The sequence below is a fragment of the Nuphar pumila genome, chromosome 15, assembly GCF_984573655.1.
Source record: "Nuphar pumila chromosome 15, dmNupPumi1.hap1.1, whole genome shotgun sequence".
NCBI lineage: Eukaryota > Viridiplantae > Streptophyta > Magnoliopsida > Nymphaeales > Nymphaeaceae > Nuphar > Nuphar pumila.
The window spans coordinates 2,029,883-2,056,603 of record NC_143263.1 but is presented as its reverse complement, the minus strand read 5'-3'; the positions used below and the strand labels follow the sequence as shown (position 1 = coordinate 2,056,603).

The window sequence follows — 26,721 nt, the reverse complement described above, 5'->3', positions numbered from 1 at the left end:
ATGCATTACCCACCATAAATGTCTAAATTTTAACTGTGGTTGCCGGTTAACAATCATTTGAGATATACCCAATTCTACCCTTATTTATTTTCTTTTTGCTCTCTCTCTCTCTCTCTCTCTCAACGGGTTGAATGTCCAACTTATGGAGCTACATTCCTACCCATGAAAATCATCTTTAAACCTGGCCAGTTTAATACTTGTGTCAGATCTGGGTCGAACCAAATAGTACTTGGTCTGTATTTTGATGCCCATACATGGAATTGAGTTAAGTCAAATACTCAACACACACCTGGCCCTTTGACAGATCAAATCCAATCCATTTTATATTTTTTTACATACAGAATGGCTTTTCTTAGTCTTCTTTTACCTGGATCAGTAGAAATCTATATGTTGGACCTGGATGCAAATCATACTTGCTAGATGTCATTTGGACCAAACTCAAATGTGGATACATTAGACATATTTTGGATTGTTCAGATCAACTATGATGACACCCATTTCTGATCCGTTTGCATCTCTGTCTACCAGTGGACATGGAGTAATGGTGGGTCATGCAAGATGGGGTGTATTAGAATATGAAAGTGAGAAATATGAAAAGGAAGCAAGATAGGAGGAAGAAGAAAAGACATAGACTGTTAATTTAAAGGGTAAAATGAACCTTTTAATAATAAATATGCTGGTGAAATTAAGGTTTTTATAAAAAAAAAAGAGGAGCCGCTACACTAAAAACTAACTGCGGCTAATATTTTGGTTAACCATGAAAAAAATGAGGTATGATTTTGATTTATAACATTTTTCAGTATGAATCTGATACATAAAAAATAATTGGTACGATAAATAACCCAATAAAAATTCATTGATGAGATCTCTAGTTCAATTCGATGTCCTTAGGGCTGGCTGGTAAACGAACCAAGCAGCTCGTGGTTCGCTTCGGCTTGTTCTCGTTCGTAATCGGGTCGTATAGATGGTGGGCTGAGCCACCAGCTGCTCGTTAAGTATAAACGAGTCGAGCCCGAACATGGGATGTTCGGCTGGGCTCGACTCGTAAAACATGGAAATATGAAATATAGGCACGATCACTTTCATTACAAAGGGCATATTTATCCAAGTGGTCAATGTATGGCAGAGGTTCATTGTATGATTCCCGCAATTCCCAACTGTAATACAATGTAAAGTTTTTTCTAAACGAGCCGGCTCGGGCTCAACTCAAGTTTGGCTCGAGTAAATACAAGTCCAAGCCCGAGCCCGATCTAAACGAGTCGAGCCCAAGCACGTGTTTGGTTTGTTCAGCTCGTTTACCAGCCCTAAACGTTGTATATCTATCTAATCCGACTCAATAGGGTAACTAGGCCTGGCAATGGGTCGGGCGGCCCAACAGGCCAACCCAACCCAGCCACCTTGAGCTGGGTCTGGATCAGGCCTTAGATCCAGACCTGTTAAGTACAGATTCAAAGCACAGCTCCTTTGATTCCTGTCATTGTGCTGTTAGTCAAATTTATTTGACTACCAACAATCGAGATGCAGATATTAAACCCTTAACTGTGTGTGTGTGTGTGTGTGCGCGTGTGTGTGTGTGTGGTTTTCAGTGCTCATTTCAACAGTTGGTATATTCATGGGGTAATTGAATGCACTGAAACATCGGGAAGTTTCAGCAATCCGCAAAGCAATTTCCCAGATAATCCCACTTTTCCGGTACAGATGCCTAGAAAGCAAAATCTAGCAACATTCGCCACACCCCACTTTGACCAATCATCAATGCCAAAGCACCTCTTCAAAGTAGGAGATTTATGTCAGACACAACCAAAAGAAGCAGAACATATAAAAAACTATATGTAAGAACTCAACCAAGATAACTAAGATCAAGCAAGACACAATCCCAACTATATGAGACTTTAAAATTTATTGCAACCTTTCTCATAATTAACTTTGATACAAATTTACACTACCTATCGCCGATAAAAACAGGTGAATTTCTGATCTCCAGTTACAGGAGACTGTACATAACCAATCTGAAGAAACAAGCCCAAAAGAAAACATACTTCAATTTCAGATGGTAACCATCTCCAGTTTCAGGAAAATGATGAGATTGATCCAGATGACTCTGGCCTGCCATTGATCTGTTGTATTTCCTTTCCATGACTTTCACCATGTAGGGTCCTATTCAACCTTCTCAACCATATTTCATAGTCTACTGGATACGGTGTGCCGCACAGGCTGTCAATGTAATCAGCAAATGCTTTCAACACAGTGGAGATATCACCGAGTTTTTGCTGGATTAAGCGTCTAGACCAAGATGACTCTCTCCACCGAAGCGCTGTTTCAACAGAGCCCAACTCTGGAATGACACCTCCGCACAAAAAGAAGAGCAGGTAGACCAGACTCTCCGTATCAGAAGATGGGCACAGCTTCCCTTCCTGAAGGGCATACGTCGAAGAAAACAGAAGGTTTGTGGCTGTCCTGTCTCTATCTTCTAAGACAGAGCGGCCCCATCCAATTAGAACATAATGATGCCTTGCTCCAGAAGCCACACTAATTATGTTCTCTGGGCAGATGTCACCATGCCGGATTCCAGCGGAGCTAGTGGCATACACAGCAGATAAGCAGTCATGGCACAACCTGAGCACCTCCTCAGGGGTGAACTCACCCCTCTTCATCATGATGGAGACTAATTCACCAGCTGGGTACATGGCAAGAATAGGGGTTCCACACCATGGATGGTTGCAACGATCACTGGAGCTCCGCTTCTGGCACTGACCAGGATGAACAATTCTTCCAGATGCAACCAGCTGTGGCAGGTACTTACTTGAAAGTCCCTTCTGCTTCATCACAGTGAGTATCTTAGTCTGTCTTTGGACCTGATACCACAAGCTCATGTCCTCCCATGAAGGTCCTAAGCGAGATGGATGGGAACCGACGTAAAGTAACAGCGACTTCCCTGGTTCATCAAGAGAGATCGAACTGTAGATTGGAACCTCATCACTTCGTAACACCTCATTGATCTGAAAACCCTTCTTCCAATTAGAATCCTCCAGCCACAGAACTGACCCTACCTCAAGCCTCAAAACCACCTCAGGTTCTACTTCAACCACTTCATCCCTGACTTCAACAATTTCTGATGAATAGCTTTGCTGCAGGAGCTGTGCTGAAGTTGAGCTACTACCGTTCATGCGTAACTCGACTATCTGCCTCTCATTTCTTCGCTTTTGAAGACGAGAAACATGAATTGCAGCCAAATCTGCAACTGATTTCTTGGGCATCCCTGTAGTTAGCATAATGGTCTCGTAAGTAGCAAGGAGTACCTGCAATGGTCCAACATCCCCCCAGTTGGCATTACCAAGCTTGTTCCAGATTCGATCAATAGGAGAAACCATGATCTGGGAATGATTCATTATCCAATCAGCAGCACATTCATAAACATTGTTTACATCAACTTCCAATGTGCTTACATCTCCTTCCAGTTTAACCACTCCCCCATACTGGGAATCCACAATCATAATGTAAACAAAGTTAGAACCATAGAAAAGATTATATCTGTTTAAGTTTCTTGACAACAGTACACGAAGAGCAAAGAACAATGCTTCACCAAGGACAGAAGGAGAAGGTTGACAGTCACTCTCTGATGATAGGCTTACTACATCAGGCCTCAGTAGTGCCACTTCAAGAATTTCTTCCCATTTACCATGCGAATGGCGACCACTGTTGACAAATAGAGCAGTGGCACAAAGCCCTCTACCTTTCCCATTTGCAATTACCTTCTCAGCAGGATAAAATCTGGAACTTGAACTATGCAGACTTCCCACCAGAAATGGCATAGGTCCGTCTTGATCCCAGAAGGTCTCCCATAATCCCCTGGCACCCGCATAGAGGAAATCTTCAAGTGCAAGATATGCCTTTGCTTCTACAGCATCTGAAGCTGAAGGTGAAGCATGAACAGCATTTGGCATCCGAATGAGTTGCTGAAAAGAAACACCTTCCAATGCATAATCAAACTTCTGGAGCTCCTGTAACTCAAAAGGAATAAGTCGTCTATTTATTGAATTTTCTGAAACTGTTGAAAACCAATCCAAAAGTTTTTCCGCCAGGCATTCAGGTTCAACAAATCTCCTGATAAACTCTTTGAGTCCTGGTGACAATGAATGGGGCTTGTTTCCCGCTGATGCACCCAAATTATGTGTTCCAGATCCAACAGATGTCCGTTCAGAGGATTCCCCTGTAGAGTTTCGAGTTTTAGTATTATTAACTTGGTTTGGTTGTAAAGTGACACAACACTACGAGTATCTGAAGGTGCAAACGATAGAATCATGTAACATTGCCTAATCTTAGAGATGAAAAATGCAAGACACACATGCACAGGCACACACAGACACACACTCAAACCCAATACTGTTAATAGTTAATACCCCCAACCTCATCTGTAATCAATCGTACAGGTCTTAGAAGCTGAACATGTTGATCGCCTAATGTTCTGAAGTAAGATTGGCATTCCAAGGAGAGAGTTTCAGAGAAACATGTAGTTGAAGAGGGACAAGACTTATGTGCACCCAGAGGCCTGAACCAGCTAAGCAATAAAACTAAGAGACAAAGCCTAAAACATAATATGAATGAATCAATATGTAACAATTAGCAAATAATACACAGAATCAAGAACAAGAAAAAGCATAATTGTAATGTTTAAAACATTTTAAAGATAGAAAATTATTAAATAAAGTAAATAATCCACACCATATAACATTGTTAGTAAAGCATCAATAGTCAAATAGTAACTTCAACAGTATAATAGAAATTTAACAAGTGCACTGCATTAACAAAAAAATCTAAATATAACACTATTAATTATTTTCATTAATCACACTACGTACAAAAATGAAATAAGTGGTAGTTTTTACCATAATTATTTCCTTCCTTCCCATCTTTCTCTTTTATGCCAGTCATGCATATTCTTGGTAATAATCTAAGAATGCATATTCTTGGTAATAAGCTAAGAATTGATCTTTTTTTCCTATAATGATTTCCTTCCTTCCCATATTTCTCTATTATGCCCAGTCCTACATAATCTTGATAGATTTTTTGGTTTCCTTGGTTTATAAAGAGTGAATAGGGCCTTAATACAGTCTGATTTACCCAATAGTCTCATTAAAAAGAAACAAAATTTATCTGACACATTTTGGACAGACTACCAAAAGTAGCTGATATCATATGATATGATATCACACAGTATGGTACCATAACTTATCATACAGTTCGATATGGTACAACCATACAAGACACCCTTTTTCTGACACAAAGGGTGTACCGTCTCATATGGACCTATGATACATAATCTATTGTGCTGTTTAGTATGATAGGATAAAATATGCACAACATTGGTCAAGTGTGGCAAGATTTTTATCAGTGCAATTCTCTAATTTAAGTCTCCTAATCCCAATCTGCATCTATCTTGACACATTTTTGCATATGTTTCCTATTCAATCTTCATAGTATACAATACTGTCCATCTAAACGCATATATTCCCAACACCCAGCCACAGAAAGAGTAAATGATAAGAACCACAAATTCAAGTTTGACATATGTATACACACGCACAATTAATCTAATGTTGATCCCATGAGTTTAAAGCAATACTCATCTGACTAATTTAATGGCTTACAGCACTAGTAGGGCCACACACAACCTTAATGAGCAAACTCCAACTACAGCTCATTCAACTTTCACTCCATTTTCCATATTAGTAAGTGAAGCAAATTCATATGGATTTACAATAGTTCAGAATAAGAAACTCCTTCATGCCAAAAAACACTCTTTAACACCCAAATATCCACAAAATTCTAAATACTTTCAGATATCAGCTCTGATTGAAATATGGAGGATTACCTAGTTGGAAGACGGAAGCATAACTGCAATGAGAAACTCTTAAATTAGTAAGATGACATTGTTACCTTCACACTTAAGGACTAACCTTAGATTCTATATCACCAATATTTTAAACATATTGTGACAAAAATCACGATAATTTCCAAAGGCTAATACAATACTGAAAGGAAAACAAAAAAAAAAACATTTTCAAATTATCGTCTATTTTGAAATTAACACATTTTTATCGCAATTTAACATGACAAGACTATTTTATAATATTTTTATATGTATGTTGTTTACATTTTTATATATTATATCTTATATGCCAATGTTTTCCGCAGGAAAACCGGAAATTTCAAATTACCACCAGATTTTCCGGAGAACAGGACTTGTGCCATTGGCTTGATTGACCTAAACTCTTTCTCTCTCTAAAACCAGAATTTTAGTGACCAAGTATAAAAATCAATCCTGCTATGCCAAATAAAGCAAAGATAAACTTAATAAAAAGCCAAATTTAATGCTTAAGCAATAAATAGATCACAAATTTTCACCTGATGTCATCGTTGTTGAGGTCTGCAACCCCAATTCACTTCATCCAGAACTCAGCTAGATCTACAAAAGGAAATAAAAAAGAGTAAAATTTAGACCGTATCCCAACATTCCAACATAAAAATAACTCCAAACTCCCAAAAACCCACGAGTTAACTAGTCAGAAAAAAACACAATTCGCAATATTTTCCGTTACGTTAAAAAAAACATCTCACAAACACATCCGCTATTTCTGAAAACACCGCAAGATCATCGCACCGAACTTTCACAGAACGAACTGAAGGTATTTCAGAGGCGGGTTTTTAAAAAAACCGGTAACCTCGTGATATTATCGTAAAAAATAACGCGATATTTTCTTTTTTTCCGAAACCCTTTAACATTTTTGGCGTTTTGCAGCATTTAATGTATTTTTGCAGAAATATTAATAGCGTTTTTTTCATTTAACATTTCTCAAACTTACATTTTGTTTTAACGAGATTTACATTTTTCTCGAGGAGAAGAGCCATTTAAAAAAAAACGTTAATCTAATCTTGAAACGGTAACACAACAAAAATGCTAGGGTTTCTTAAAGACAATTTTGGAAAAACATGAAAAAAAAAAACGCACTAAACTCGATCAAAACGCAAAACTTACCGGGGCCCATCCGGAAAAATAAGATTCCGGCGTCACACAGAGCACAAGAACAACGATTACCAAAGAATTAGGGTTTCCAAAAGAACCGAGAGAAAGGAAGAAAATGGGAGAAGTTCCCACCGTGAAGAATTTGATCAACTACAGAGAGAGAGAGAGAGAGCTTACGCTAGAGCAAATGTGAACGAAGGAAGTGGAAAAGAACCCCGACGGAAGAGAGAGAGAGGGTTGAGGGTTTCACTCTCTTTTCTCTCTCCCCCTCTCTCTCTCTCTCCTTATTTTAAATTTGGGGATATTTCAGAATGGCGATTATTTTTTACTATAATTCAAAAAAGTTCAGTTAATGTTCGAAATTTGTAAGACCCTGGGCTCACTGAGTTGCACTAACGTAAAACCCTAGGCTCCTTTGCCTACGAGAAAGTAGGCCTAACCGGGCTACAAGGGCTCCCCTTATCTGGTAATATCGACTTGTTAATGTCACCAAGTTGACTTGACGTCACAAGTTCAAAACCTTCAAGTAGCGTCTCTTGGCCCGAGATCAAAGCTGGATGTACTCCAAGGTGTGTATGGCAGACTTCAAGGGTTTTACCAACTGGACACCAGCCAATGTACAGTCGGTGATGGGGTTTGCTCTTTTAGACCATCCAAAGAAAAGAAAAAACACGCACATACACAACTAGCTTTAGTTTCATGACAAATAATCCGCACCCGTGAGTTTCGAACTTGAGACATTTCATTTAACTTGGGGCCATTCACTAGTTGCCCACCACCAAATAAAGGAGCCCTTATCAGCAACCTAGTTTCTTTATATATAGCAATAATAGACTATTTAAAATTTACTAGTGTGGCCACTTGGTGATGTTCAAGAGTAGCTCCTACCAAATAAAGAAGTGTATGTAAGCAACATGGTTTCTGTGTATATAGCAATAATAGACTATTTAAAGTTTACTAACTTACTACTATCATATCTTCTTCAGTTAATACAAGATATTACCTTTTACCCTCTAACAACTCAGAATATACTATGCTTGAGCGGCTCATAAATTAAACAGGTATTGATTTAATTTTTTCCTTTGATTTTTTTTTATTTATCCATAAAATGTATTTTTTTTTCTATGCCACAAAAAAAATGGTTCAATTTACAATAAAGAGAGCTAGTATTTTGGACGAGAATATAGAAAAAACGATGAATAAAGTTTTTTAAAAATTGCATTTGAGATTTGCCAAGTATATAATGTCAACAATGTCCATATGCTTTTTGACTAAACATAGTGATGGCAGGCAGTGGACTCGGGAAAAACTGGGCCCGCCCCACCTCGCCTGGTTTGGACCTAGGATGAAGGACATGAAACGGAGATGGAGGCAGGGATGGAGATTAAAATCAAAACCAGTGCGGGGATGAAGGCAGTGATAGACTTATGCTTTTCCCCGCCCGACCCCGGCCCCATCTTCAATTCCCGCCTTCCCCGTCCCGTCCCTGATCTTTCTTTAGAGATGACAGTGGATCGAGAAAAAAAGAGGCCCCGCCGTGCCTCGCCCCGTTTGAACCGAGGATGAAGGACATGAAACAAGAATGGAGGCCAGAATAAAGGTTAAAATCAAGACCCGGGGATGGAGGACAGGATTTTTAGATCCCCGACCCTGCCCCAGTCCACGACCATCTCTAACTCAGCATGATAGGTTGTGGTACTATTGCAGTTTTTTAAAATATAGATGTTTTCTTGAATATGATGAAATTCTAAGGTGTCAATTTAAAAAGAAATCTTTAAATAATGAATTCTCGGATTATTCTTTCTTTTTCCTGTGGCGGCGACAAGGGTTTGTTTGTTTACCAAAAGAAAGAATAATATAAATATGATCCATACTTACCACACATATTTCAGGTCTGAGCTCCCTCGTTGAATATAATTGAGATCCAGATTCGAACTCAGATCTAGTGCATGCAAAGGGATGTAAACAGTTTGGATCTCAGATCTAGTGCATGCAAAGGGATGTAAACAGTTTGGATTCAGGACGGTCCAACTAATTCGATATTGGCTAAACGGAATCAGACTCGGATGGTGAAAAACTCACACCAGATTTGGGCTTTTACATGTAACCGGATTCAAATATCCATCAAATCCTGATATCTGCAGGATTCGGTATCAAAAAAATCACAACCATATTCGCATCCGGTTATAATCTGATATAATTTTGGCTGACCAGATCCGAATAAATGGAGCCAGATTCGTTCGGATATCGGATAAAATCCGATTCATTGACATCACTATGCATGCATTTCGAATTCGGCTTCGATCGCAATCCGTTTGCGTATCAGGAATTTTTCAGAAAAAAATGAGGTTCAGTTATTCAAATTAAAATGTGGGACCTTTCATAAATTGCATGGTTCCTTTCGCTTCTGATTCGGTTCAGAACGCAAGAGAGAGAGAGTGAGTGTTTAGTGTTTTCTTTCCTTTCTTTCTTCTCTCTGGGTTGGGGTTCTCCGAGCGATCGTCGTTTCAAATCCCTCTTCCCTACCAACCCTAATTTTTGCTTGTTTCGATTCATCTCGAAGCGGGGAGTTCAGCAATCATGGGTTCCGGTACGGCTTTCTTCCCGTCGGCTAACGCTTGGTTGTAAACTTTTAGGGTTTCATCTGAAGGATTTTCATGGTTTACTATCATTATATATCGGCTCTGTAGTCCGTCAGAAGCCCCAGTGTTCTAGGGTTTTGAATTTAGGCCTACGAAGTAATCTGGCTCGAGGGGATGCAGTTTTTTCCTTTTTTGTTTCTTTTTTAGTTTTTGGGGATTTTTTTGCTTCTCTCTGCTTGGTGTTTTCGTTGATTAGCGAAAACCTTTTAGTTAATGCAGCACGGTCTCCTTTCCTTTTTTTTTCTTTAAATTTTAGTGATGTTGGTTTTCTCTATTCTGAAATTTTAGACGAGTCGAATTAATGGTTGAACGTCTGGAGATTATATTTCATCTGATGAATTGTTTTGTCTCAAATTCCCTCATGTTTTCGTGCTTCGGTTTTTGACTTTTTTTCAAATTTTTGTAATGCTGTCATTATCTTTGTTTCAATTTTATCATTCCTTTGATGTTTCTGTTCGTTTCGTTTTCATTGGTGTACTTTGCTTGTTGTTTCAAGTATTGGCTGTTTTGTTTGATCTTGAATTCAATGGTTTGTCTATGCTTTCTGGCTGAGCGATTGAGAGCTGAAACTATTTTTATACCTTTTTCAGATGCGGATATGGAGGATTACGGATTTGAATATTCGGAGGAAGAGCCTGAGGAGCAGGACGTCGATATTGAGAATCAGTATTACAATTCTAAAGGTAAATTCCATGTATAGGATGTTATTTCTAATTAAATTGTGAATTTGTTTACTCAAGAATCGCCATCCTATATGAGGCGAATGCGGACATTTATTTATTATTTTCTTAGATTGTGGTGGCATATGTCGGAAGCATTTACCAACTCGTTTAAATGATGTTAAGAGAAAGTAAGCATTTGTTATATTTGTCTCGTATGTATTCTGTTAGTGGGGATTGCGAAGAGGATTTAACTTGTTACCTAGTGTTGAATTTGAGGAGCAGGTTTCGATATTGAGTGCAGGCATTGTACTTTTAAAGATGCATTGTGCAAATTGAATGAGTGTTTAGAAGGTTCAACAGGTTTTGATATTGACAATGGGCATCATACTTCTAGGAGTTCGTTCAGTTTACCCTTCTAAGGGTCATTCTGTAGACTGCATGGTAAATTTGAAAGTTAAGTGTGGATCTTGTTGATCAAGGAAGCACTATCCTTATGCTATATGAAGATAATTTTGTATTTTTGTTTTACCTTTTTTTGGTTATATGGGTGTATTGGCAAATTTGTTTTTCAAATGACTGTGTAGATGAAAACTTGAACATCTGATAGTATCAATTCAATGTATGTATGCTTCCCAACCCTGCATCCAATGTTTTTGTGGTAGGTTACGTGTGATCAGTAACTTAATAGTAGGTGATGCTGAAGTGTATAAGAGAACCACATACGGAACTATTTGTTAAGATGTAATCCTTAATCTCGTTGTATGTACATATATATATATATATATATTGCTCATAATACCCGAAAAGGGTATTTTTGTAATTTTCTATTTTATGCATATTCCATTTGAAATATGATTGCATTTTTTTCTTTTATTTATTTCTTTTCTTTTCTTATTTCTTTTTTATTTTTTTTGTGGTTTGTGCCACCTAGGGAAGACTCCTCAAAAGCGTCGTTGCCCCCCCCCCCCCCCCCCCAACGACTCCTTTGGGAGCCCCCTATGTGGCTCCTCTTGTGATGTATAAATAGGGGTGTTCCCCCTTGTAAATGTCAAGCTTGGGAGCTCAAGCTCTTGTCCCATTTGCAATATATATTTCATTTTCATGCCTTTGTGCATGTTTATATTATTTTACGCCTTTGTACGTACTTGCTCAAGTGTTATTTGAGTGTCTTTGTGCACATCTCTTGTGAGGTATTAATGTTTGTATGCGTATTGTTTCTTCGTAAAACATTTTTACATGGTATCAGAGCTTGGTTAAAGATTGAAGATCATGTGATTCTTCGTTTTTTGGGTGCCTCAAAAAACGTTCCTTTGGCTTCTTGAAGATTGGAGTGGGGGCTTCTCTTCTTTCAATATTTTAGAAGGGCATTACGACAAGTAAGATGGAGATGTAAACCATAGGATAAAGGTTGGGTGGATGAAATGGAAAAGTGCAACTGGAGTGTTGTGCGATCATAAAATGTCATTGCGGTTGAAAGAAAAGTTTTATAGGACGACAAATAGGCCCACTTTATTATATGGTACAGAATGTTGGGCTGCCAAGAGACAACATATTCAAAAAATGATTGTAGCTGAGATGTGTATGCTTCGATGGATGTGTAGAAATACAATAAACGATAAGATTCGAAACGAGGAGATACGTAAGAAGGTAGGTGTTGCATTCATTGAAAATAAGATGAGAGAAAATCGTTTACGGTGGTTTGGACATATTCGGCGAAGGCCTAATGATGCTCCAGTTAGAAGGATGGACAAATGGAAAAATATATTAGTCAAAAGAGGTCGAGGTAGGCCTAAGAAGACTTTGATGGAGATGATAGGAAAGGATATGAAGGCTTTGAACCTCATTGAGGACATGGCATTGGATAAAAATGATTGGAGGAGAAGGATTCATGTGGAAGACCCAGAATGATTTTCTTTTTTGGTTCATATCGCCGACCCCAATTGTTTTGGTATGAAGGCGTAGTTGTTGTTGTATTACGACAAGTAAGACTTAAAAGTCTTATTGTGGTACGTATTTATTCTTCCATCTTTCCTCTCTAATGGGTGAAAAAGAGTCTCATTTCTCTCTTGGATTTAAACTCAATGGCTCCAACTATCACGTTTGGGCCGAAAACATTGAGGCTCACATAAAAGAGAAAGGTCTTTGGGGTTATGTGCAAGGTACAATCCCAGAACCGGAACCCAAAATCACCTTGATTGGGAAAGGTGAAATGACGATCCTTTAAGGGGAGGAAAGAACCATAGCCCTTGAGGAATATTCGAAGAAGCATGATGAATGGAAAATGAAGAATTTCAAAATATTATCTTGGATTTTTTCTTTTGTTGAGACAAAAATCAACGCGAATATTATCAAATTCATAAAGGTTTCTCAAGCATGGGAGTATCTTGAGAAAATGTATACTTCAAGGGACTTGTCCCATAAATATTACCTTCAAAAGAAGGCTCTAACTCTTTTTAAAGGCGAAATGACTATTAGGGAATATTTTGCAGAACTTTCTTCCATTTGGGACAAGCTTGCTATGCTCGAACCAAAATGGATTGGAGATGCGATTGAATTCCGCCACAAACAATTAGAAGAAGATCGATTCTTCAATTTTTTGACTAGATATTTCTCATGCAATTCATACTGCAAGTCAGCTCCAACATGCACCAACATGCTCCAACATCAATTCACATGAGTGTCATCTTGCGGATTGTGAGATACATAAAGGATATACTAAACAAGAGAGTATTCTTATCCTCTTCTTCTGAATTAAAATTAATTGCTTATACTGACTCTGACTGGGGAGATGACCCAAATAACCGTCACTCCACCACTGGTTTTTGTGTATTTTTAGGAGACTCGTTGATCTCATGGAGATGTAAGAAGCATCAAAAAGTGTCTCGATCCTCAACAGAAGCTGAATATCGTGCTATGACGACTACTACCATGAAAATTGTATGGATTCATCAGCTATTAGAAGACATGGGGATCACAATAGAATGACCCACCAAGCTATGCTGTGATAACAAGAGTGCAATATACATTGTCAAAAATCATACTTTCCATGAGCGGACTAAACACATTGAGATGGACTGTCACTATGTTCGAGAAGCGTATCTGAAATGAGTTATAGATCTTTCATATGTAACTTCAGAATATCAGTTGGCAGATTCCTTCACCAAAGCTTTGTGTGCTCAGCGGTTCAATTTCCTTATTGGTAAACTTTCGGTCATCATGCCCTAAGTTTGAGGGGGGTGGGGTTAAATTGTAATTTCAATAATGCTCATATATATATTTTTATATATATAAAGAGAGATACATATGCATATGTATTTCATATATATGTACATGTATCTATCTAATTAGTAATTATGTATATACAAATATTTATCAGCTATAGGGGTATTTTAGTCTTTTTCTCTTTTTACGCATATTCATCTTTTTGAATATGTTTGTATATTGTTTTACTTTTCTTTTTCTTTTTATTTTCTTTTAATTATTGTACTTTGTGTACCTTGGGGGCCCACATATAGTCGTTGGGCCCCTCCAACGACTACATGTGGAGCCCCTCCATGGCCCACAAAATCCTTTTTTTGTTGCTCTATAAATAGAGCCCTTCTCTTTGTATTTGGTAAGCTTTTGGGTCAAAACCCAAGTGATTAAGAAAGTGTTCTTTCATTCTTTTATGCCTTTGTGCATTTGTGAGATTTAGTGGGTTGTGCATGTGTGCACGTGTTTTTCATCCAGAATATTAAGGTCTTGATCATAGTATCTTGTTGAAGATACTTTTACAACATGAACCCTTAAGGGAGAGATGACCTTTGAAAAAAGTTTTAACTTACTAAGAGAAGAAAAAGTGCATCAAACATTACATTCTAAAAAGGAGGTATATGTCCTTGATTACATAATAAAAAATAATAACATTAGATGACAGATTTTTTTATGTCAAACTTATATTTTTTTATAAAGCAAATGTTGTTTCCAATTCCATCAAACTATCCCGGCAAAAGAAGTGCTAGATACAGTTTATGTCTGTACAAGGAGATAAGTATAAATTATCAAATCTCGCAGACACACGTGCACACACATACACACCACATGTTCAGGCATACAAATGCGCCAGATCTCCCACTAACTGTTTTTTTTTTGTTTTTTGTCACACATGTCTGTGAGATATTGAATTTATCACGATTTTATCACAGTAGATTCAGAAAACATGAAAATCATGATAAACGACGATAGATTCTTTTCTTTGTGTTTTTGATAGATGGCAATTATATCATAATTTTAATGTAAGTTTGTTGGTTTCCTTACTTTATATTTTTAATATTTCCTTCTTTATATGTGTCTTTTTATATAATTTTAAGTTCAGTGTTTTTCCATATATTTTTTATCAAAAAAACCATGGAATTTCTTTGTTGAGAAAATCTTGAGAATGATATTCTTGATATCATCAAAGCTTCCCCCACTGAGTAATGTTTTCTTGACCCAGCTGAAGGTTGAAGCAATAGGTGTTAACAGCATGGCTGTTTCCATTTGCAATGTAAGGAAAAAGCTTTTTTTGCAAAATCCCCTCATTTTTTTGTGGTTAATTCCAAAGCCTGTACACAAACAACTGGCAGCATGAAATGATGCATGCTTGATTTCTGCCGTATCATTATTCATTTTTCATTTTGGCTTGAACTGTTGTTAATTCCGGCCATATCTTTTTTCATTTTTTTAAAGTTATTATCGTTTTTTTCTGGCCAAACTCTTTCTCTAGGAATTTGCTTTCTCATCCTTAATTTTTTCCCTTGATATCTCATTCCATTGCAGAGGACATGGCATGTCGATGATGATATCTTGTTTCATGTGTTGTGGAGTTTTTTTTTAATCATCTTAACAGTGGCTATTCTCATAGTATCCTGAGAGAAACATGTCACATTCTTTTTCAGGCTTAGTGGAAACCGATCCTGAGGGAGCCCTTGCTGGATTTGCTGAGGTGGTCCTGATGGAACCAGAAAAGGCAGAGTGGTGAGTAAAGTTCTACTATTTCTATAGTTAATAAAATTTCTTGGATGATTTATGAGTTGATTATATAGATTGTTGGACATGAAGGCTGAATGGTTAGAGTTGCAGCATCTTAACCAAAATGTATATTTGTATATTATAATTTCTGCTTAATAGCAATGAATGGAATCTAGAACTGCATGTCTAATATTTCTCCCCCAAAGTCTTGCTTTATAAGATTCTTACAGGCCTGCTGTTATTTAGTTTTAGGGCATTGCGACAAACTTGACTGTTCAATTACAATGGCAACACTCTATGGTACCCGGACACTCCATTTTGCCCTCCGTACCCATGTCGACACGCATATCCCCGTGTCGACACACGTTGATACCCTGACACGCCATTTTACCCTCCGTACATACAAGTTTGTATTTCATTTATTATGTATAAATTATAATTATATTTTCAGTATATAATATATGTTTTATATATAACATATATATTTAGATTATATTCTGTTTATTTTGTATTTATGTGATATTTAATAATATATATATAGCCGTGTCCCGTATCCACATTTTTAGAATTGCCGTGTCGTACCCTCCGTACCCGCACCCGTACCCAGGTGACATAGGCAACACCACAAAATGTTAGGTGCTAACAATTCTAGCAGAACAATACTGTTAACTATATCTCTTTTATAATATGGGGAGATCTTCCTTTTCATGTGAGCCCTAAGATCCACCTCCCCTTTTCTTGAAATTCCAAAAATCTACTTACACATTTCCATCAATATAATGATGGTTGACTTCATCTAGCACATGGTAGCTGGGTCAAAATATGAAACTCATACATAACTTGCCCATTGTCATTATGATTTATGATTGAACCTGTCTCGGGCCGATATTTCGGAATGGGCATATGTTGTGCGGCGCTCTACTGAGTGGAAAATGCATAGAGTGTAGGAACGCGCGGTATGCGTTCGCTTGATCAGTGACGTGCGGTGGTAGCATGACATGCTATAGGCATTGGTATCGTCGTTAGTGCATCGCTCTGTGGAGGCACAGACGTGGAGCATTGTTCGGTTAAGCAGTGCCAGCGGATCAGGGGATGTTGCCTTTGGAGATTTGGTTAAGGACCTCTCGGCTTGCAAGAGTGTTTTTTACGTGTAATGATTGGATACACGGGGGTGCGTGTGGGTTAGGGTTAATTCCTCCATGAATCACGTTAGGTGATTCCAACCGAGTATGGTGACTCGGGGCTAGGCGAGTGAATGCCTAGGCGTCGGCGAATGAGTCTGAGTGGTGCTCTTTGCTATGATGTTCAATCATCAACTGGTCTTTGGACTGAGGGCCGCAAGGTCTTGTTCATTCAGTGGCGAGGTTTTGCTATGTTGTGCGCATGGAGTCTCAATACACTTCATGACACGCAAGGCTAAGGCAAAGTTTGTGCATCTTTCGGAAGTGATAACTGGTATGAGCAGGCTATGCACTAAGCGACATGGAATGCGTATTTGGAAATGTGCTCGATCAACTTTCGCTAGGCAACTGCCCACGGGGTGGTGCACAAGGCTGATGAAAATGTGTTAGTACGCGGCCTTTGGCCGTTAGACTGGTCAGCTTGGCGCGTCGCGGGTTTGCGAAACATTCTATGCCCGTGATAAGTAGGCTTGCGGCGGTAAGGAAGGATCGTCGTGCCGCACTGACTTATTGAAAAAAGTAAGCCCTTGACAAATTGGTATCAAAGCAGAAAGATTCACGGAGACCTTGTTCTTCATTGTGTGCGACACTGAAGAGGACAACGATGTTTTATCTTGGTTACGTAATTTTTCGCAACTGAAGTGTGATTAGCCGAGCAGAGAAGCAAGATGTTGGCAGGATGGTATGAGACATCTTGTCGATGAAAAGCAGAAGTATAAGGTTGTTCTTCAGTTGGCTAAGGGAACGTAGATAAGCCAAAGATTCCTACCAGTTGTACGCTAGGCTCACAGGTGGAGCGTAGCGTTTGCCTTGTGCTTGCAGAGAATGCACGTTAGATTCGGCTGGATAGACTTGCACCTTTGGGTATGAGAGACTCAATCAAACTTCTAGATTCTCTCTCAAGATTGTGGGTTAGCGGAGTGCCCACGTTGAGCAAAAGACTCATTGTTTTGGTCCCTTGAGTTGGCAAATCTTCAATGGATTGTGTGCGCAGAAAAAGTTGTTGTTTGTGACTCGTTGGTTCCTGTAGGAACGTTTTGCTGACTTTAAGAGAGAGTACAACGTGCTGACTTCGGAAGTGGAGTGCAGTATTGGGGCAAAGTGCCCTTGTGAGGATGAGTGCCCATGAAAACACTTTGAAGGACCGCATTGGGGTGATATGTAAGCACACGTCCCCCACTTGAGGACTAGTTTGAACCATTGAAAAACCGTAAGTTGGTGCTTAAGGGAGTTGATATCCCTGCGACACGCATTGGTGGTCGTCTTTCTCTGTGAGGACCACAAAGGGCTTGGACTTGCCCTTGCTGCGGTTGGAAGGCACCCCAGCCATGAGCGTTAAGACGACAAGTTTGTCGTGCAGGCGAGGATGACTCGCTTGTGTTTGAGACTGCATTGGGGTTCCATGAGCAGAGAATGCTCGATGTTGATAGAGTAGAAGACCATTGTCTAAGTGATCGGTGATGCGTTAAAGGTATGGGACTTAGCACGTTAAAGGTTATGGCAACGGTGGATGTAATCCAGATCAAGTTGAGTAGGCTGAAGAAAAAGGGTAAACCAAAGATAAGTACAAAGGGAAACTGACATATCAGTAAAGACTGTGTTCTTACCTGCACCAGCATTGTCAAGGACGACAATGGTTTTGGGTGGGGGAGAATGTCTCGGGTCGATCTTTCAGAATGGGCATATGCAGTGCAGAATTCTACTGAGTGGAAAATGCATCGAGTATAGGAATGTGCGGTATGCGTTCGCTTGATCGGTGATGTGCGGTGATAACATGGCATGTGATAGGCATCGATATCATCGTTAGTGCATCGCTGTGTGGCGGCACAGATGTAGAGCATTGCTCGGTTAAGTAGTGCCAGTGGATCAAAGGATGTTGCCTTTGGAGATTTGGTTAAGGACCTCTCAACTTGCGAGAGTCTTTCCCACGCGTAACAGTTGGACGCACGAGGGTGCGTGTGGGTTATGGCTAATTCCCTCAGGAATCACCTTAGGTGATTCCAACCGAGCATGGTGACTCGGGGCTAGGCGAGTGAATGTCTAGGCGCCAGTGAATGAGTCTGGGTGGTGCTCTTAGCTATGGTGTTCAATCATTAACTGGTCTTTGGGTTGGGGCCCGCAAGGTCTTATTCCTTTAGTGGCGAGGTTTTGCTATTTTGTACGCATGAAGCCGCAATACGCTTCATGACACGCAAAACTAAAGCAAAGTTTGTGCCTCTTTCGGAAGTGATAGCCGGTATGGGACGGCTATGCACTAAGCGGCATGGACTACATGGAATGCACATTTGAAAATGTGCTTGATCAGCTCCCGCTAGGCAGTTGCCCACGGGGTGGTGCGCAGGGCCAATGAAAATGATTCAACACATGAAAATGTGTTAGTACGCGACCTTTGGCCGTTAGGCTGGCCAGCTTGGCGCATCGCGGGTTTGCGAAGCATTTTATGCCTGTGACAGAGCGATAAGTAGGCTTGTGGCAGTAAGAAAGGATCGTCACGCCGCACTGGCTTATTGAAAAAAGTAAGCCCGTGACAGAACCATTGTTTACTTAAAAAGAAATGTTTTTTCGTAGCTGCAGAAGTCATTGTGTATCCCTTTGATGTGTTCATCTACAGTAGTTAATACTTTGGTGTCATTTTGTTTTTCATAATTTTATTATATAGGTCAGAATAGTTCTTCTATTTCATTAATTATATGTTGCTAAGCTCATGCAAATATGCTGCTTGTTAAGTGTTGTTTGTCTGTACTGCACCTTGGACCAAGGTTGTTAGACTAGGAAGTGGAAGTGGGAAACGATATGAGAAGCGAGAAGCGATGCATTTTAAAATGTATAGGAAGCGAGAAATTATATATATAAGAATTGAATGGGAATCAAAATGGAACACGAATAAAAACTAAAATAAAAGTGACTAATATTAAATTTCTTGATTTTTTAGAGTAAGAATTAAATTTGTAACAAAATCTAAAAATGATGACTACCAATTTAAAGAAAGCACATGAAAGTGAGTGAGAAGAGAGAGAGAACACATAAAAAAACATGAAAAGTTGAGTAGGAGAACATATAAGAATAATAGATGAAGCATGTGGAAAGCATAGGATAATCAAGGTTTTCATCAAGCTCTGGAAGCAAGGAGTATCGCTCTTCCGAAGCGAGTTTCCGGAAAGCGCGTTCCCACCTATCTAAGAAGCTTCTGGTAACTCTGCCCTGGACCAAGAACAGAAAAAGAGAAAGGAAGAAAAAGAATAAATGCTTTAGGCAGTGCTTCACTTGCATGTTTGACCCAGACAATTTTTCACTGGATTTATTTTTGTGTGTGCATGTCTGCACAATGCAATTTGTTTTTCTTTGTTCTAGTTTCTTGTATCTTTCTGGAACGTTTGGGTATCCTTTTGTTCCAGGTGTTTTTCCTTGTCTAAGCTTCTCACTAGGATTTGAATCTGTGAGTTGTTTCATCTTGTTTTTGTGTCCTCGGTGTATCATGATGAAACCCAAGCCTTGTATTGAGGTCTTACTATGCTATTTTATAATTTTATCTTTATGTACTCAAATTTTTATATCTCAGGGGTTTTAAAGCTCTTAAGCAAACTGTGAAGCTCTATTATCGGCTGGGAAGGTACAAGGATATGATGGATGCATATAGGGTGATGTTGACATATATAAAATCAGCTGTGACTCGCAATTATAGTGAGAAATGTATAAACAACATAATGGATTATGTTTCTGGGTCAGCAAGCCAGAACTTTGGGCTTTTGCAAGAGTTCTACCAGACAACTTTGAAGGCCCTTGAAGAGTCTAAGAATGAGGTTAGAATTATGATTGAGCTTTTGCATATGTTTTCCATTGTGTGCATAATTTTATGGTTTATTTTCTGTCTATTTTCCTGCAGAGACTTTGGTTTAAGACAAATCTTAAGCTTTGCAAGATTTGGTTTGACATGGGTGAGTATGGGCGCATGAACAAGGTAATACAGTCTCTTCTTTTATTTTACTATGGTTTGAGGTCATACACGACTCTGCTTCAATGATAGTTTTGGATTGCAGATCTTGAAAGAGCTTCATAAATCTTGCCGAAAAGAAGATGGTACCGATGATCAGAAGAAAGGTACACAGCTTTTGGAGGTCTATGCTATAGAGATCCAGATGTATACCGAGACAAAAAATAATAAAAAGCTTAAGGTGAAGCTTCTATCTTTGATTTGTTTGTATTACCAGGTAGATAATTGAAGTTCTATAAAGAAACTTTGCTTACACCTCAAGGGTGTCTGGTGTTGACTTGAACATCTCCACTTTAAATGGACCGTCCTGAGTCAGTCTGGTGGGTAACTTGGTCCAGACTCTTGTTCTCCCATGTCTATATGACTATATTCACTTCCCTGATGGATGAGGATAAACAGTTACTTGTTGCATAGTTGTGAGTTTGTGTGATATCTGACATCCAGTTGGCGTAGTTGTCTAGGAGTGGTATTAGTGAGATGAATTGTAAATCAAGTTGGCTTTGAAAATTGGATTCACATGTATGCCATGTTGGGTCCAGTTTCTGGGCCACTTCACAAAGCAGATGCCCTGAATGATCCTTATCTTTTTTCTTTTTGGTTCTACCTTGTTGCCATGCTTACTCAGCTGCTATTGTGGTATCATTGATCAGATTTGTTAATTAAAGTTCTGTTTCATTCTGATTTGGGTTCAGAATGTTCTATTGTTGACAGTGTTTATAAATATTCATGAACAATAAACAGAAGAAAATTGTTATTCTTTGAGTGACAAACTATCTAAAACAGTTTTTAGATATAATTTTGATGTGTATGGGGTTGCATTTGCCTTGGAGCTCATTGGATCACATGAGTTTAATGAATCTAAAATTCACACTATTGAGTCTTTTATGGGTCTGAACCATGAGGATCCAAAGTGGATTCATGTTTTGTCTTATTATTGGCCCAAATGATCTGAATTCAAACCAATGTCCTGTTTAAACTCATGCAAGAGCGAAATGTATTAACATTGGTCAAAAGGTATGTGGTTCCATGAACGATCTATATTAGTTCCATGAGTTGGATCTGGCTAAACTTATGGATTGCAATGGTTTCAAGTTGAACTTGGATGGTTTTGTGTTAATCCATGCTAGTTTCTACTCTTGGACCATTGATCCAAATTGAGTTGAATTTACCAAGGAGTACTAACATGAACAGAAAAATTGAACACCTCCTCTTTATTTGTAACTTGTAAGTACTTGGATGTTTCTGCTTATGTTTTTTAACCAAAAATAGTGAGTGGTTCATCTGAATGACTCTTGTCTAAAATAAACATAAACAGAAATTGAGTACATTCTACACTACCTTAGATGTTTAAAATTAAGTACATCCAGCACTGCCTTAGATATCTAAATGTTGTGTGATTTTGGCAGCAACTATATCAGAAAGCACTTTCAATTAAATCAGCAATACCTCATCCTCGGATCATGGGAATTATTCATGAATGTGGAGGGAAAATGCATATGGCAGAACGCCAATGGGCTGAAGCTGCAACAGATTTTTTTGAAGCTTTCAGAAATTATGATGAAGCTGGAAATCACCGGCGCATTCAGTGTCTAAAGTATGGCTTTATCTCTTTCTTAAGACAAAAGTATCAACCATCTGGCAGTGTTTGATGTTACCTCTTCTGTTTTGCACTTCTTCTAATTTGGGTTCCTCCAATGGTGCTTCTGGTCAATGTTAGATATTTGGTCCTTGCAAACATGCTAATGGAGTCTGAAGTGAACCCATTTGATGGACAAGAAGCAAAACCGTAAGAACTCCTTCCAGATGTTTTTCTATCTGAGCATGCATGAGTGTGCTTTCTCTTCTGGCAGACTGGTTTATTGACTTTGTTTTCTTGCAGATACAAAAATGACCCAGAAATCTTAGCAATGACAAATCTGATAGCAGCATATCAACGTAATGAGATTTTCGAGTTCGAAAAGATTCTCAAGGTTGAGAATTTCTTGTTTGTTTGAAGCTGAACACCTCACCAATTTTTTTTTCTAACATCTGTGCTTCGTTGATGAAACATTTTCAGAGCAATCGGAGAACCATAATGGATGATCCTTTTATCAGGAACTATATTGAAGACCTTTTGAAAAATATCAGAACCCAAGTCTTGCTTAAGCTTATCAAACCATATACACGGATCCGGATTCCTTTCATATCGAAGGTAATCTCATTATCTTGCTTTGTGTGTGTGCACGAGAGAGAGAGAGAGAGAGAGAGAGAGAGAGAGACTTGTGCTGTGCAAATGTCTCCCTGGTTTGCTTAACCAATAAAGAGAAAAAAAGAAAGAGGTTGCGAAAGTAACAGGATTGAACTACTCTGGTTTGCTTAAGCATTATTGATTCATCAAAGAACAAAAATGTTACGTCCATCATGCCTTGTAATGCTGCATTCCTAAGCCTGAAATGGTGATAACCATATTGCACTTGAATGGTCTTTGCACATCAAGCTGGTTGTGCCAAATCAAGTTGAATCAGGCTTCAACCACGTTGCACCCATTTACCGAAGAGACCCAAAATTTGGCCTAATTTTAGCTCATTGAGGCTAAATATTAGCTGAAAACTAGATCTAATGAGGAGCTGGGTCATTCCTAATATAGAACCTTAACATGACATACCCAAAGTAGTCTATGCTTGCTAGATTAATCAGGTCAGACTTGATGGCATATGCTGGCCTGTCACAGGGACGTGGTAGTTGGGCCACCTTGTCTAGGGACTATGAGACATGACATGCCGCTCGAACATGAACATGGCGACCTATGACTTGTCTAACAGCATCTATATTTTTTAATAGTAAACTATTTCTCATATGTTTAACTTATTAAATTCATTAAATATTTAAAAGAATGTGCCTCGTGTCCTGCTTTTCATGAAAAGCAGGTATTCATATCTTGAGATCTATGTCTAATCGTATCCATGTGGCATAGATGCTGGCCCCGTTTATGGCAACAACACAAACCTGTTAGGACTAAAAATCAGTCCTAGAAAATTTGTCTGTGAATTTAAACTCTGCTATTGAAAGAGTATATTTTTTTTAAAGTTACGAGGTTTTTGGTTTTCCATCTAAAGTTTCACTCATCTTGGACTTGGTCTGTCATAGGGACTGTAAGGCATGTTATTTACTCTGATTAGGATGAAGCGAATACCATTGAGGAGCTAAAATCCATAACTACGATATGATTAAAGGTTTCTCTTCGTCTTAATCACAAGTCTGGTTACATTATTAATGTTAGTCATGCCGCCTGTCCTGCAATGATTTGAAATTTTTATCTGGCTTAGTTCAGTGTCTTTGAGTATGTAGATTGTTTTCTGACTTTATTTTCTACCTGGAATGTCAGCTTTCCTTTTGCCTTTGGTCCACAGCTTTGGGACAAAAGTTGATAAACAATATTTATTTGCTTTAGGATATAATCTAAAATATCTTGAGTTCAACAAATTTTGATCCTTTGAAAGCCTGTCATTCTTGAACTGATTTGATCTACAGGAGCTGAATGTGCCCGAGAAAGATGTGGAACAACTTCTGGTATCTCTAATTTTGGATAATCGGATCAATGGGTATATTGATCAAGTGAATCGTCTATTGGAGCGCGGTGACCGGTCAGTCCTGAGTGATGAATTTCATTTTTTCCCTTTTCTGCTCAACATCTGAGAACCACGGTGCTGATTTCATCTATAATTCTGTGTGGCAGGTCAAAGGGCATGAAGAAATATCATGCAATCGACAAGTGGAATGCTCAGTTGAAGTCCTTGAACCAAAGCATCACAAATAGAATAGGTTGACAACAAAAGGAGTGGTTGTTTCATGTGGGAAACCCATTTTTGATACAGTGGTGTTTGGCCTGCATGTTTGTTCAGGAATGTTTGTTTAAATTTGTCACCTGTGAATAACATGTTGATTGATGTAGACATGATGTTTGGAAGTGTATAATGTAGAGCGGCTTGTAGAAGTCCTTGGTGATGTGCATGGATATTTTGTCATTTGAAAGGATGGGGAGTGTTTGACTGAAATTAACCCAGTTCTATGGTTTTGTTCTTTCCTTCATGATGACGTTTTTGTGATGAATATGATTAAGATCAATAATGTCTTTATTCATTTGAATATTTGCATTCTTTCCTCCGAGAAGTAGGTGGGTTTTTATAAGGAATGAAGTATGGTGCTTCTGGAGCCGGATAATTGATCAGAACAATACTTTCAATTGAGTTTTATGTAGGGCTGGTTTCTGGTCATCTGCCTCAGATCCAAGGTTCAACTTGGGATTTTGGTCAGGCTCGTGTGAATCATTTATTTTCAAGCACATGAGAGAGCGGGCACTCACACACACACATGTTTGCCACCTTATTGGGTGAACAACTCCTTGGTGTAAAACTCTATTTTTTTCTCTACTGTTTTTGCAAATCTGACCCGCAGTGTGGTTTAATAGAAACTGGCCTTTGGATCATGTTTTTCTGAGGAAGGTGCTCTACATGGCAGACTCCGACTAAATGCATAAACTCCCATTCCAACTGTCATTTTCCAAAATAAGCTCGAGCGACTTTTGAGAGGCTTGGATCTTACATCCAAGGACGTGATGTGGCTTGGGGCAGGTTGATGTGAAATAGGAATTCTTTACTCTCTTTGAAAAATAAGTCACAAGGAGCTGGTGACTATCATTTTTAACATCTACCTATATATTGCTTTTGAAACAATATAATACCACTTTACATATAATGAAGCTGGTGGCAATCATGAACCCATTGCTTATTTACATTTCATTGGTTCACTAAACTTACGTTTCACCTTGTGTTATAATCAAAGCATAACAAGTTTACTTCCCTTCTATGCTCAACAAAAACCAAATAGGCATGCACCAACAAAAACCAATTAGATATCATAACCAACAAGTATTTATTTGATTCACTTTTCACTCATGATACAAACCCCACGACTAAACCTATCAATGACAATAAGCAAAACAAATTGAAAAAGGGAAAGAACAATCACATATCTTTACCCAATTGTCTGTTGTTAAACCACTCAAGCACCAAAATCAGAGCTTGGGTATGCAAATCCCCCTTCACATGACTTTAGTGACACAAACAACTGGTGTGTGAGCACCAAGTCAGGTAGAGCAATCCCCATGGTAAAGTGTGTATGTCTCTTGAGCCAAAGGACAATCAAATAAAAGCCCAGAACTAAGCTTCAACACCACTCCCAAGTCTACTCCGAGCTTGAAAAAAGACAAGGAAACATAAGCACTATTGTTTATTTACAAAGCCCCGACCATATGGAAAGTGGAAACTTTAGTAGCCAGTTAAGACCTCTAAAACCCCAAGACCAAAATTCGCTTAAGTTATTACATTAAGTCATGAAAATGGCAACCAAGGAACAGCAGGTAAGATGGGTATTTCAGAGATGGCAATGCTCTAGTTAGACAGGCACATTGATCCCATTCCACCTACAAGAGATGCAACTATAGCAGAAGTCAGACCATTATTTTAGTGTTATATATCTGATATTATTTGGTGTTTGAAAATAAATAAGGTAATTTCAGGATTACAAAACCTATAGCTACCACTTATGCAAAATGAGTTAAGAACATGCAGGGAACAACAAATAATAAGCAATCAACTCAGTCTTGACTCAAACATTGCCATCTCTGCGAGTGACCCAGAAGGGCCAGAACCCATTGTTGCATAGGGAAGAGTGTCAGTTGAACCAGGGGTATATCTGCAAGTTATTTCCAGTTCAGCTTCAACAACTATCCACTTAATTGGGAAATGAAAAAAGGTGATGCAAACAGCACCAAATTTTAGTAGTTAAATTACAGTGAGCAAATGTGGTCCTGTGACATCAATGCCACCAAGTACCAAAGCGTCACTAACATAACTGGTGAAGTTTTAAAAAATAGGCATATCAATATACATTTAGAATGGATAGAAGCATTGAGAAAATGATTCTCAAACATTATATCATAAATTTACCCGAACAAGTGAGATTTCAGAAGAGTAAGGGCAGTGACAACCTCGGATTCTCGACCAGTTGCATAACGCTGCAAAGCTAGCTGGGAACTGACCACTACAAAAAATTAAGAAAAAAAGACAGCAACATATATGCTTTGAAATCAACAAAAATATAATCATGCATGTTATAGCCGAAGTAAAAAGCCTCATCACCAAATAGTGCAGCCAATTAAGACAACCATGTTAGCACTTGAATACGCCGATGC

At 38.6% G+C, this 26,721-nt stretch overlaps 2 protein-coding genes across 2 annotated transcripts; one reads left to right on the top strand and one right to left on the bottom strand.

Moving 5' to 3' along the window:
* Positions 1 to 1,904: 1,904 nt before the first annotated feature.
* On the bottom strand, positions 1,905 to 7,272 carry LOC149814099 (uncharacterized). The gene is made up of 3 exons (XM_089989364.1): positions 7,202 to 7,272; positions 6,406 to 6,466; positions 1,905 to 4,210 (listed from the first exon to the last, which is right to left on the bottom strand). The coding sequence occupies exons 2-3, from the start codon at positions 6,413 to 6,415 to the stop codon at positions 2,070 to 2,072; spliced, it is 2,151 nt and encodes a 716-aa protein (XP_089845490.1). The 5' UTR covers positions 6,416 to 6,466; positions 7,202 to 7,272; the 3' UTR covers positions 1,905 to 2,069.
* A 2,163-nt stretch (positions 7,273 to 9,435) lies between these two features.
* On the top strand, positions 9,436 to 24,608 carry LOC149814098 (COP9 signalosome complex subunit 2-like). The gene is made up of 12 exons (XM_089990677.1): positions 9,436 to 9,614; positions 10,257 to 10,349; positions 15,245 to 15,323; positions 20,058 to 20,298; positions 20,382 to 20,456; positions 20,536 to 20,670; positions 21,896 to 22,083; positions 22,207 to 22,275; positions 22,369 to 22,459; positions 22,546 to 22,680; positions 24,000 to 24,112; positions 24,205 to 24,608. Exons 1-12 carry the CDS (start codon positions 9,605 to 9,607, stop codon positions 24,293 to 24,295), a joined length of 1,320 nt encoding a protein of 439 aa, XP_089846803.1. The 5' UTR covers positions 9,436 to 9,604; the 3' UTR covers positions 24,296 to 24,608.
* Positions 24,609 to 26,721: the final 2,113 nt, after the last annotated feature.

Excerpts from the sequence above, each read along its gene's own strand:
- LOC149814098 (XM_089990677.1), top strand. Across the intron at positions 10,350-15,244 it reads TCAGTATTACAATTCTAAAG|GCTTAGTGGAAACCGATCCT; the intron begins GTAAATTCCATG and ends ATTCTTTTTCAG. Across the intron at positions 24,113-24,204 it reads CTATTGGAGCGCGGTGACCG|GTCAAAGGGCATGAAGAAAT; the intron begins GTCAGTCCTGAG and ends TCTGTGTGGCAG.